The sequence below is a fragment of the Thamnophis sirtalis genome, unplaced genomic scaffold (assembly GCF_051295495.1).
Source record: "Thamnophis sirtalis isolate CommonGarterSnake01/CBP01778 unplaced genomic scaffold, rThaSir2_p1.2 scaffold_6, whole genome shotgun sequence".
NCBI classification, from domain to species: domain Eukaryota; kingdom Metazoa; phylum Chordata; class Lepidosauria; order Squamata; family Natricidae; genus Thamnophis; species Thamnophis sirtalis.
Window position 1 is genome coordinate 82,119,602 of NW_028261386.1, and position 13,306 is coordinate 82,132,907.

At 35.5% G+C, this 13,306-nt stretch overlaps 1 protein-coding gene across 3 annotated transcripts in view; it reads right to left on the bottom strand.

Annotated features, from left to right (window-relative positions):
• The window catches only part of PLEKHG1 (pleckstrin homology and RhoGEF domain containing G1), a 127,002-nt gene that overhangs the window by 15,119 nt on the left and 98,577 nt on the right, over nucleotides 1-13,306 (bottom strand). For all 3 annotated transcript variants that reach the window (XM_087718296.1, XM_014059840.2, XM_087718295.1), the window contains 8 exons: nucleotides 12,515-12,561; nucleotides 10,704-10,854; nucleotides 8,409-8,540; nucleotides 7,559-7,741; nucleotides 6,808-6,903; nucleotides 5,977-6,063; nucleotides 1,574-1,607; nucleotides 404-496 (listed from right to left, as the gene is read on the bottom strand). In XM_087718296.1, coding sequence (XP_087574422.1) covers nucleotides 404-496; nucleotides 1,574-1,607; nucleotides 5,977-6,063; nucleotides 6,808-6,903; nucleotides 7,559-7,741; nucleotides 8,409-8,540; nucleotides 10,704-10,854; nucleotides 12,515-12,561 — 823 coding nt within the window. The remainder of the gene's footprint in view (nucleotides 1-403; nucleotides 497-1,573; nucleotides 1,608-5,976; nucleotides 6,064-6,807; nucleotides 6,904-7,558; nucleotides 7,742-8,408; nucleotides 8,541-10,703; nucleotides 10,855-12,514; nucleotides 12,562-13,306) is intronic.

Here is a 13,306-nt window from a genome sequence, read left to right on the forward strand (position 1 = left end):
TTTCTATTGCTTTTATTTTCAGTCTTAAATCTGTATTTTATTTCTATGAAATTTGAAACATATGTGCTAGTTGTAGGGGGCAGTGCTCATCTCTATTTCAAAGCCGAAGAACCAGCATTGTCCAAAGACGTCTCCGTGGTCATGTGGCCAGCATGACTAAGCAACGAAGGCACATAGAACGCTGTTACCTTTCCACCAAACTGGTCTCTATTTTTCTACTTGCATTTTTTACATGCTTTTGAACTGCTAGGATGGCAAAAGCTGGGACAAGTAATGGGAGCTCACTCCGTTACGCAGGTATTCGAACCACCGAACTTTCTGATTGACAAGCTCAGCACCTTAGCCACTGAGCCACTGCGTCCCTAATTGTAAATATAAACATACCTAAAGCAAAATGTATTACCTGATTTCCTTCTCATCCTTTGTGGAGTGATGCCCTCTTTAGAGTTACTTGAAGCTTTCATTTCTTCTGGGCTGTAATGGAACCCTGGGTGATCTATTTTTTAAAAAAAGTTTTTTGATTTTGAAAGTAATGCTTTATGTATAAGATTCAGCCACAACTACACTTTTGAATGATCTGCCACAATGGAGTACAATCCGGAAATAGGATTCATGCTGAGATTTATATAGGTACATGCAGCTAAAGGCAGAAATCACAACACATCAGAATAGGATTCATTTGTCCCTTTCAAGAAAACCCTTTAATTTTCTTTCTTAGAATAATAATATTTCTCCAGAGATGACCCAATCGTTTTAGGCAAGTTTCACAGCTCTTGGTAAAGTAGGCATGCTGAAGGAATTCACATGTAGCCTTAACAGATGATTGGCAGGGTATAATAAAAAATGAACATAAAAACAACAGTATCACATAATATTTTTGATCATCTGACATCTACTGGATGCAAACAAGCCACATCATAGCACAACTCTTCCTACACACACACACACACACACACACACACACACATAACACAGTGGATTGTGAACATATCAATACAAGAATACAAAAAATATTATTTAAAAGGGACTTCAAGTAAATTTAATCCCACTCACATATACAGGGAAAAATAAAATATAGAGGTTAAGCATAGCTATAATCTGACCTTATTTCTCAGGAAGCACAATGTCTCTGAACTATAAAAGCTCCCCATATGTACAGACACAGACAGATAATATACACAAATGCACACCCATCCACCAAGAACTTTTTATTGTATATAAGAGGAACTTAAAAAGAAAATATCATAAGGATGCTTGTGGAAATTTTATTATGTTACATGGGCAGCTAAACAACTTGATCTGCAGTCCTACATTACAAATAGGACACCTACAAAAGTCACATTGTCTGGAAACAGAGTGAGCCAGGTATCATTTGTGAGTTTGCATAATAGCAACATTTTAAGGGAGACGTACATGTGTCTCACATAGTTATTCAACAGACTTTACATAGCCCCCAGAAACCTAGGGACAGCTAGCATCAACTATGTTCATTAAATATCTTCATCTCTCAATATTTATTTCCCATCTTTAGAAATAGAAGTGCAGCTTAATTATTTAAACAAGATATACTTACAAATTGCATCCATTTCAAGAATTGCTTGCTTGGCCTGAAAAAGAAATATTGGATACAAATTATTTATTTGCTTTATATCATGCCTCCCCTGCTCTTGCAGGCTTTCAAGGCTACTAACAAAATTTGAAATTGTGGTAGAAATATTGAATTGAATGATCAATTAGCAAAAATTGAATTATCACAAGATTGGAAAGGGATTATAAAGATCCAATTTAAATCCCTACTCAGTTATGACACTTAAAGTAATGTGATAACTTTAAGATTAATTAGATTGCATTGCATTTTGGTCTAGGAGGAAAAGCAGAATATAATCATCATATAAATTTCTGACTCTGATAAACCAGAGATTAATCTTGACAAATATGTATGCCCCAACACAGTGTTCAACAAACCAATATGTAGTTTAGAGCAATACTTTTAGAGACAAGTGAGTCAATCCCTTCCTGCCCCTTCCCCGCACTCCAAATGCTTCGTTCATGACTATTTTCTGATCAGTCAGTCTTATTTCTGATTTTATAGTAAAATAATATAAAGAACGACCTAGAAAGACATTGCTGTCAAGGATCACCAGATTAAAAAGTATGAAGAATTTCTCTCTCACCCAATGATAACACACCAAACCCAAACAAGGAAACCTGCATTTTGTTTTATCATGTGTGTGTGTGTGTATTTTAAAAAAACATGTTGATGGGAAAAATGCACCCTACATTGTTTTCACATGGCAAAATTGTATACAAATAAATCTGCAAGATTAAAGGAGTACTTCAGCTATTGTCCACTAGGTGTAGCAAGTGTACAACCTCAAATGTAAAGACCAACCTATAACTACAGTAACTTCATAAAAACCCTTTATTATTTTCTCTACAAAATGTTATCTCACTCAAAAAATATATGCTAACATTTGGTTTATGAAAATGATGGCATGTACCAGGTATGGGTGATCCTCTAAATACTGTAAAACTCAAAATCATCTTACAACCAACAAACTAGTGGATAGTCAGAAATGATATGAGTTATAGTCTAGTATTATCTGAAGAAACTGAGCAATTTATTTTTATATTTATTTTATATTTAATTTTAAATGTGACATATCAATAAATAAAATGCATTAAAAAGAATAGTTTCTCACAGCATAGTTGCTTTCCACATATATGATTGCTGCCATTTAGCCAAGTCTTATAGTCGTACAGCAAATACACAATTATAGCTCATTATGAATTCATCTTTCTAATATATAAATGTTTTGGCATAATTATTAATTTCATCTCTATTGTTTCAGAGCCATGGTAGTGCAGTGATTAGAATGCAGTACACAGGTTCCTTTAAGAATCTTTGGCCTGCCAGCAGTGTTGTAGGACTAACTCACTGCTCACTCCAGGAGTTCAATTCTGAGCAGCTCAGGATTGAGTCAGCCTTCTATTCTTCTGAGGTCAGAAAAATGAGGGGACCAAGTTGATGGGGGCAATATGCTGATTCTGTAAACTGCTTAGGGAAGGCTATAAAGCACTGTGAAGCGGTATATAAGTTTAAGTGCTATTGCTATTTAGTGCTTCCTCATTGTGTCCTAGGAAATACTATTTGTCAGAGAACAAAGGTGACAGCATCTGTGTCAATATATTTGAAGTGCACAAATAAACATTCTGCATTGATTCAATTCTGACTCCTACTCATGAAATTCAAATACGCAGCCTGTACCAGTACCTATCTAATACTATCATTCCATCTGAAAAGAAGTTGAGGGTTAGAATAACATTTGGAATATTTAAGATACATTGTCAAAGGCTGAATCAAATCTGTTTGAAAGACATCATCAAAAAAGCAGATGCCCCTTCTTAAACAAGTAGAAGGGCCTCTAATATGGAAATTAGATTGAAATTAGATCTAATATTGTAATTATATCCAAGGTTGTATAATCCAGTGTTTTTCAACCACTGTGCCGCGGCACACTAGTGTGCCGTGACATAGTATAAGGTGTGCCGTGGGAAAATTACTTTATATATAGTCAATATAGGCACAGAGTTAATTTTTTTTAAACATTTTCTAATGGTGGTGTGCCTCGTGATTTTTTTCATGAAAAAAGTGTGCCTTTGCACAAAAAAGGTTGAAAAACACTGGTATAATTAATATGCGGATCAATTCAACAAATGAAAAAATGATTTTTAGGGAAAAGAGATGGAATCAGATCCCAGTTCAGTTAAGAATTTATCAACTTATTCTTTTCTTCCATCCTTAAAAAAGGATTAATTTTAAAATGTAATAATGAAGACATTAGAAAAGGGTGTGTGTGTGTCTGTGTCTGTGTGTGTGTGTGTATTGGTAACTGATAAGAAATAGAAACTCATCCCTTTCCCTCCCCAGATTTTGTACAAATCAGTCATTTCAGATTTTGCTGTATGAACGTCGAATTTATACTTAAATCACCTTAAATCACTCTTTCATTTCCTGGAATATATCCTTCCAAGACCTGAACACCATCCACTTGGCATAGTAAAAACTTATTTTTCTTGTTTGTTACCGGGGAGCATTTTTCCGTTACAGAAAACAAGATAAAAATACTAAAAGAATAAATAATTTGACATGGATAAGCTTCCAAGGATTGTTCAATGTACATATTGCCAAAGTAAAGACTCTAGACTATTTAAGTATTACAGGCCTAGAGACAGACCCCATGAATGAAAATGCTGCTTCTGATGTTTCAGTATTGCTTGGCTGAAATAGCAGCAGTGAAGTAAGCAGAAGTCAAAGCCAAATAAAAGATAGGAGAATAGAATATAAATTGGTTTAAAAAAAGAGTAGATTTTCCTATTCTGGAGACAGAAAGTGTCCCATGAAATCTTTGGATAGTTTTGTAGAAAAAATATTATTACTGGTTCGGTACAGAATAACTGCACATTACTATTCAGGGACACGGTGGCTCAGTGGCTAAGACGCTGAGCTTGTTGATCAGAAAGGTCGGCAGTTCGGCAGTTCGAATCCCTCGCACTGCATAATGAAATGAGCTCCCGTTACTTGTCCCAGCTTCTGCCAACCTAGCAGTTCGAAAGCATGTAAAAATGCAAGTAGAAAAAATAGGAAACACCTTTGGTGGGAAGGTAACAGCATTCTGTGAACCTTCGGCGTTTAGTCATGCCGGCCACATGACCACGGAGATGTCTTTGGACAGCACCTGCTTTTCAGCTTTGAAACAGAGATGAGCACCACCCCCTAAAGTCGGGAATGACTAGCACATATGTGCAAGGGGAACCTTTACCTTTACCTTACTATTCAAACTGCATTCATTTTGCAGTATATTTAATGAGTAAAAAACAATTTGCATTTCTTCCAGAATTGCAAGAATAGATTGATAATGAAAGGATGGTCCTTGGAAGATCACTACTGGCATGCAGAACAGTAGAGAAATATAGACATCTCTGAATATGATAGGGAAACACTCCCAATTGAAACAGTGAAGAGACCATATATGTTAGTACAAAATGATGAGAGAATGGGATCAAATCTGGGCTGGCAGGTGAAGCCAGCGAGTTTGAAAATGGCCTTGATTAGACTGTCAACAACAACAACAAAAATGCAGAACATATTCCCCAATGCATTGTGTGGAGGGGGAGATAGACCAGTGGTGGGATACAACCGGTACGCCCCGGTATGGGCATACCGGTGCCTGCTGGGAGCACCAGGTACCGTTCCTGTACGGTGTTCCGGAGGGCCCACTCGCCCACCCATTCTCCTTACCTATATTTGAGCCAACCGGGGCATTTTTACAAGTGCACGGAGAGTAAGGCACCTGCGCAACACTCCGCCAAACAGATGGAGCGTCGCGGACGGTGGGTATGCATGCGCGTGCTGTTTCATGTGCACGTGGTGGACGCTCGGCCCCATTGCAGCATATCAGTTGCAATGGGATCCGGAACCTACTACTGAGATAGACTTAGGCAACTGTTCAAAAAAGTAGCCAAGTGCTTCTTTCTAAGTTATCCTCCTGCCCAGTCACATGACACAGAGCAAAATACAGGTAGCCCACCCTGTTCTTCCCAGTGCATTCAAATACACATCAATATAATGCAGATCCACTATCCCTCCTTCAGTATTTCAGATGCCTGCTATGATAACAAGTGGTAAAGAGGTTGAAAAGAGTTCCAGAAATCATGCTCTCCCTGTCCTGGTCTCTGTAAATATTTTAATAATTTAATATTTTGCTCATCAAAAATTAGGCAGAAGATCGATTATCATAATAAAGTAATGGAATAATATTTTCAAAGGCAAAACTGTTTGAAGTGGCCTGATCCAAAGGAATATTAAACTGATGCTATGAAAGTACTATATGTAATGACACGGCTGCACAGATGTTCCTTCAAGAAAAAAGTAAAATGCTTTCTTTTTTAAAAAAAATGATAAAAAGGTTTTACCTTAGCTGGAATTTTAGCAGGATGGTTTTCTAGAATTAATCTTTTCAAATGAAGAATCCAAAGGCGCTTATCTTGTTGTGATTTTGCCTATTTCAAAAGGGCAAGACAGTTAGAAAAAAATTAGAGCTCTTGAAATACCAGAAGGAAAAAAAATCAGTAAAGGTTATCGGAATGTGGAGAAGATCTGACTTCAAATTGAAAAGCTGGCTCTTTTTCCAAAAAACGATTACAATTTTCTTGTTTGTCAAAACTAAAGCACAGTGTACATGCCACACAGTTACACAGAGATCACCACCTATCACAGACAATTTTAGGCACAACGCTCGCTTGAAAATAAATCCATATTTTTCTATCTTTGATAAAAATGGATTCAACTAAGTGGTAGCCTGAAACTAATCAGTGCTGAGGTAAGAAAGTTGTACAGGATGGGCTCTAATTAGTACATTGGATGAGAGATTGCCAAACAATCTCAGAATTGCAAACTAGACAGGGAAATTTAAAATACATGCAGAAAGAAGGCAATGACAAACCATCTTTCCATATTATTGCAGGGAAACTTTATTTTTACCTTGCCTTTTACTATAAAACCTAAGTTTTATACTTTAAAGTAGAATCACATATTCCTCTCCAAAAGAAGGGAAAAGAGAAAAAACTTTAGATAATAAGGAATAGGAACTACATGCAGCTATAAAGATAAGAATTAAATCTATGAATTTAATTATAGTGCTGCTTCATGGGATATGTAATTATGAGAAATTCAGATTTAATATTATATTTAATGAATATTTAATTATCTATTAATATATTCAGTCTACGGTGATTTTAAAATACCTGAACGGTATGCTGCATCTTGGGATTTTTATAATGGAAGACGCTGAAGCTAAGAGGTTCTTTCGGTATGACTTCTACCAGCATAAGATTGCCGCACTATAACAAAAACAAAAACCATCAGTTCCAAGAGATGAAGGAGGAAAAATCAGATAGACTCTTTTAAAAAAAAGTTAATTATATTGTGGAATGTTTAGAAATGTACCAAGTTGGCCGAATGGGGAAAAAAGAGGCCAGGCAAAGGTAAGAAACAAACCATTAAAAGCAAAGAAAACTGATAAACAGAGCAACTGTGGAGGGTTTTGATAACAGCTACTTGTTCAGAGTTATCCTGAGAAAGGTTCAGAAAAAAAAGCAATAAAGGAAAAGCAAAGAATTAAAAGGATGAAGTCAGAAACAGGAAAGCGGGAAAGGAAGCAGCAAATGATTTTTAAAAGCTGAAGGCTGACTAAACAATATATCCCATTCTTCATCAGACTCTATCCTTATACATATGCCAGAATGATTTTTTTTTTTAAAAAAAGGACAATTGTTTTTATTTATTGTTGCATTTAAATTTTTTCTATGTTTACACTATAGGGAACTTTTATTTTTCCATCTCTGCTGAAAACTAACAGAAGAGAGGAAAAAAAGAAAACCCAGAAGTTCTATTAAAGAAACAATAAGGATTAGTGAAATATCCCACTTCCGCTCCCTTGTAGGATACACACTCATTACTCCCTTAATCTTCCCCCAAAATTGCAACTTGCCATACCAAGATATGAGCTTTATAAGTAAATGTCTCATCTCTCTTCTTTGTAATAAGCAGCAGTTTATCAAAGAGAAACAATGTGCGTTCATTTTTGGCCCTCTGGATGCGGAAAGTTCCTTCTAGCACCAGCTCTCCATAACTCGCAAGGTCTGGGCCTTTCCAGTTCGTAAGTAAGCTTTGTATTTCCTGAAAGAGAGGGCAGGATGTAGCACATTAAAAACAGAGTGTGCTAGAATATCTTAAGATAATTATTTTCTAATCTAAACCATTATAGTTTGTTCTGATTTAATCCTTGTTTAACAATAGTTCAGTGGTAGTTAAGACCAGTTTGCAAAATTGTGGCTGGCACAGCTTTCCCACAGTCACATGATCTATGGGGAAGTTGGCAAGAAATCAAAAGTTGCACTTATGTGAAGTCCTCTTTTAACAACCTGCACAATCCTTGCTGGAACTGCCAACTCTAAGTGGCACAATCACATATTGTCCTTAATGACTGTATTATTGCTTAGTGACAAAAATTCTGGTCCCAATTATTGTCATTAACTGAGGACCACCTGTTATTATCAAGATCCCCAAAGTACAAAATAGAAATAATTAAACTTTGGGCTCTGTTTGAGGATATATTTTCTAGTCTATTGTTGAAGCAAACATTTCTATACAACTCTCATTCTGCCTTTGAAGAAGCTTGTATGAATAAATCAAATACATGTTAAATATTGCTTTGGAAATGGTTCAGCAAGTGGGCATTTGAAAACAATAATCTTTTCAATGGGTCAAACATTTGTCCAAAGCATATGAACAAAATCCAAACAAAAGACAGAACACAGTTGATGAAGGATGCATTTCAACTCACCTGTAATCTAATGGCATGTTCATGCTTCCTCTTCATATCATTGATATGCCATGCCACCCTCTGCATTGTATCAATGGCATCTAACACAACATCATAACCTTCAGTGTCCTTGTCAAGATGGTTTTCTATCTCCTGTTAAGAATCAATTGAAGAGTGTGTTGTTTATAACACTTAAACATCTGAAAACAAGATCTGTCTAAGAAGTACAATTAATACTCTGGCTACAGCCCATTTTTGTGGATTTACAAAATCAGATATCTCAAAAAGTATCCTCATAGTATCCCGAAGAATTCAACAGTGCAGACTATACAAAAAAGATTTTTTATCTCCACTTCCTGACTAGAAATCAGTTGAAGTGTATAATCTTCTCAAGCCTCTCTTCCTCTCCATGCTTCTCCTGGTTTGATATTCTTTAAGTTGGGACTGTATGGTTTTATACTGGAGATATAAATAGAAAAGTGGAGTTGCTGAAATGAAGATGTTCTTAATAGGTCAGGAAGAAACTGATAATATTTTAGCATATGTAAGATAGAAATGGTTGTTTTATACCCCTTTGAAATCATAACAATTGTATCAAAGCGGTTTTGGCCAAGCTAGACTATATAGGAAATGTGAAATTAAATTTCATATTGGGCGTGTCTATGTTCAGTGTGTTCAAACAGTAAAAGCCAGAATATGTTGGGACTTGAGAATTAATCATTTCTTCTAACTTTCTGGTCCTAATGCCTATTTTCCACCAAAGTCAAAACAGAATCTTGAATACACAGGGAATCAAGTAACAAGTGATTGCTATTTTGTCACATGTAAATTTAATCTTTTATCATTGACCCTGTTTAACATGAACACCGGGATCTGCTGAGGGAACTGACAGCCATGAAACTACTGCAAATACTTAATTACAGTTGCTTAGTTGGCTGGGAAAATGTTATAATTATCTGTTGGGTAGGCTCAAAAAATGCTTAAACATCATTAATGTTTCCTTTGATATCAGTGATCAGTTAGCAAGACACAACAAGCATGCCAGCTTATGTAAAGTATGTGACTTTAGGTAAAGCTGAACACAGATCAATAGACCATTTTATGTGAGAAATATCCTTGTTATGCAATCCTTGGTGGGAAGCATCAAGGAGATGATTTATTTTGCCTTCAGTTAACTGCTCTTCACAGATAATAGATTGTGTTTTAATTTGTAAATCCTTTAATAATGTACAGACATGCCTTAGAGTAGCTATACACATATTTCCAGGTCAAGGGCACCAATTAGCACTTGAATGGTTGAGCTATGCTGCAGAAAATGGGTGGAACCTAAACAAAATATCATTTGTTTTTAATTTAATTAATTAAAAGCAGTTTTACAGCCTTAGTTCTTATTACTTTATTTCAATCTTTCTGAGTTAAAAGTAGCAGTCTGGAGACAGTATTATGAGGACATGCATATGGCCTTGAGGCTACAGTCAGCACTCAGTGGCATTATACTGGCAGCTTCCTGGATCGTATTTATGGACATTCGAAATGAATCACTCATTTAATATTTGGATGCAGTTTTCTTGCATTTAAATCCTGGCTATGAAACTTTAGTGGGATAATTACATTGAGAATTAGGCATGGCCGATATTGGAAATGTATACACCCTCTTCAAATGTACACTTCTGGGCTTTGAGTTATACTTAATTTCTTAATAGGAAGCATATGATAAAAGAATTAAAAATAACCCCAGATTTTTGAAAAATGTTTAAATGGTAAACTGAAAGGGTAATCAACATATATGCCAAAAACATTGTTCTTTGAATGCATAGTCACATGCTTTAAGGCAGAGAAATACATTTTTAGACTATATGTTACTATTTACAATAATTTTTTCAATGAGAATCTCCCAAGCTACTGCAAAGAAACAGAATGGAATACTATGTAAGCAACTAAAATACTGGTAATGTACTCAAAATATTGGTTTACTCTTTTATTTCAGGAGCTGTCAGATGTTATGTGGAACTCTTTGTACAAGGCTTAGGACACTGTAAACACACCAGTCACTCAGCATGAGATGGGGTTACAAACATTGTGGGTAAATGACGCAGACCACACTGGGACTTTCAGAAAACTCAGGCAACAGGGGGTAAAAGTGGAAGTGAGCAGTACAAATTCAGCACGTTATAGATCACAGTTTGTTTGTTTTTTCTGTGTGAAATAAAAGTGGCGAATTCAAAGACAGTTCTTTAAAAGTATAAATGTATAACTTAGCCTTTGTAGGTTGAATAGAGTGTAGACAAAAGTTCATTGACAAAGCGTTTTACTTACATGCAAAAGTAAATGATATTTCAGTATTCTTTGAACAGGCTTTAAAAGATAGGATCCCAAAGGAAGAGAATGTTGTAAAGCTTCTTGTCTTTCTCTGAAAAACTTGGCTAGGGACTTGTTTCTCATGCATTCGGTGAGTACAGCCACTGACCTGTAAAGCATACAAACACAGCTTTCAGAACATTGTTAACCTGTTAATTATGCAGAAAACCACCAATTCAACCACATGTTTGCTTATTTGCTATTCAGTCTGACAGTTCAGCAATTTATAAACTAGATGGATTTGGGACAGTCTACATATCTGAACAGGGGCTTTTCTCCCCTAAAATTGTTTTCTGTTTAGAATGGATTTTAAAGAAAAAATGTTATTAGATTTTTTTTAATGAAAAGAACTATTAGATTCCACCATATCATTTCTGAATCACATCAGGGGAAAATCACCACCCCATTCCAATGCTTCTCTCTTTTGGGGAAAATAGGGCAGAAACCTTTAAAAAAAAAGTCTGTAGAAGCAAATCAATACAAGAATCTTACTTTTTCCCTCCTTTTTATTTGCCTCACACAAACGCTGTCTATCATCTTCCGTACAGAAGCTTAATTCATACTTGTTGAAGGACAAGGAAATTAGGAAGACATTTTAAAGATGGAAACTCCCATACAATTATAAGATATTAACCTAAGAAGCCACCATAGTTGAACCAAACAATATCTAACAGAAATGCTACTTTAAAGATTCCTCCTATCTGCCTCAATGCATTCTCATCATTCATCATTTAGTTATTTGTTTACTTACTTATCCACTCATTCAATGTATATAACCAACCACTTCATATACATGACTCTGGGTGGCTTACAGAGTGAACATAGCAAAAAATTAAAACATATATAAACAAACATAATAACAAAATCCATTAAAAACAAATTAAAACAATTAACTATTAACTAAAGAGCATAAAATGCAGGTGAATGCCAAGCAACAGCTTATGAACAATTGGGTCAAAACTTAGGAAATAACCCCACAAATATTTCATTATTACTATATGTAATAAGTATATCAATCTTGCTTAACTTCTTGTACAAATAATAATGGCTTAGCATATTTGTATGTTCAGACATCATTGTGAAAAGGAGCATCCATTTTAGCAATAGCAACAGCAGTTAGACATATACCGCTTCATAGGGCTTTCAGCCCTCTCTAAACGGTTTACAGAGTTAGCATATTGCCCCCAACAACAATCCAGGTCCTCATTTTATCCACCTCGGAAGGATGGAAGGCTGAGTTAACCCTGAGCCAGTGAGATTTGAACAGCCGAACTGCAGAACTGCAGTCAGCTGAAGTAGCCTGCAGTGCTGCATTTAACCACTGCGCCACCTTGGCTTTTCTCTACAATTCCCCCCCACCATACTTTCCATAAATTTTCCATAAATTTTCCAAGATTAATCCTGATTAAGTGATCATTTCAAATTTTAGGCAACGTAAAAAGGTAATATTCATTTGGCTTTTTCAGGACTTTGAATTCCAATGTAAAAAGGTATATCCATGGGTCCATAAATGTTTCACCTCTCTGACCCTCCTTAAACCAAGGACATTTTTTCTAAGGATTCTGCAGCAACTATAGAAGGAAACACATGAAAGCATAGGCCTATGCTATATACCCAGACCCATGCACCTGTTTGCCTTCAGTTTCAAAGTGCTCTACAGCCTTAACAAATATTATCTTTTGAAAATATACAATGGGAAACAGAATGATATAGAGACAGACTGACAGACAGACAGACAGACAGACAGACACACACAAAGTTGCTCCTACCTTGGATAATTGGTACAATACTGTGTATATATGTGGAAATCTTCACTCTGTACATAAACAAATTGAAAGATTTATTTAGAACCTGGAAACATCTATTTGACAGAAGGTCCACAGAAAAATAAGATAACATGACTAACTAGATTTAATTTGAAGCAGCCAGAAATCAATCAGTAATGAGCACAGAAGGCAGTACATTGACATAATAAAATGATATTGGCCAATCCCAGAGATTAAGTATGTTTTCAAAGCCAATCTATTCCATTCCAAAATGAGTGACTGAAGGCTTTCACCCATCTATTTATTCCAATAGTTAAAAAGGTATATGAAAGATGGTTTTCAGCTACAAATAAACATCCCACCAACCTATTAGATTATTTTTTAAAAACAGTGAAGTACCTCTGACCTACATAAGGATCATATCATTTAAAATACATTATGTTTTATAAAGAATGTTTTACATCCTTGAACTTGAAGAAAACCCTTGGGAAAAGAAAACTACATACAATTTTATTTAACTTTTAGGTAACAATTAAATTACATTAACTTAAAATTTTACGTAACAATTTTATGTAAAATATATATGATCAAAAGCATTATTCCTGTACAGATTCTCTTAAACCAATTCCTCAAAAATCCTCAGGTTAATTAACACTAGCGCATCTAGACGTCTTCTTTTAGTACAACCATCCGTAGCCAATGTGCATTAACAGAGAGATTACAATGTTTATGATGACAACTTAGACAGAAATTGCATTCATGGTTGCACCTGGAAAAGGTGCTACCAAGTGCTGT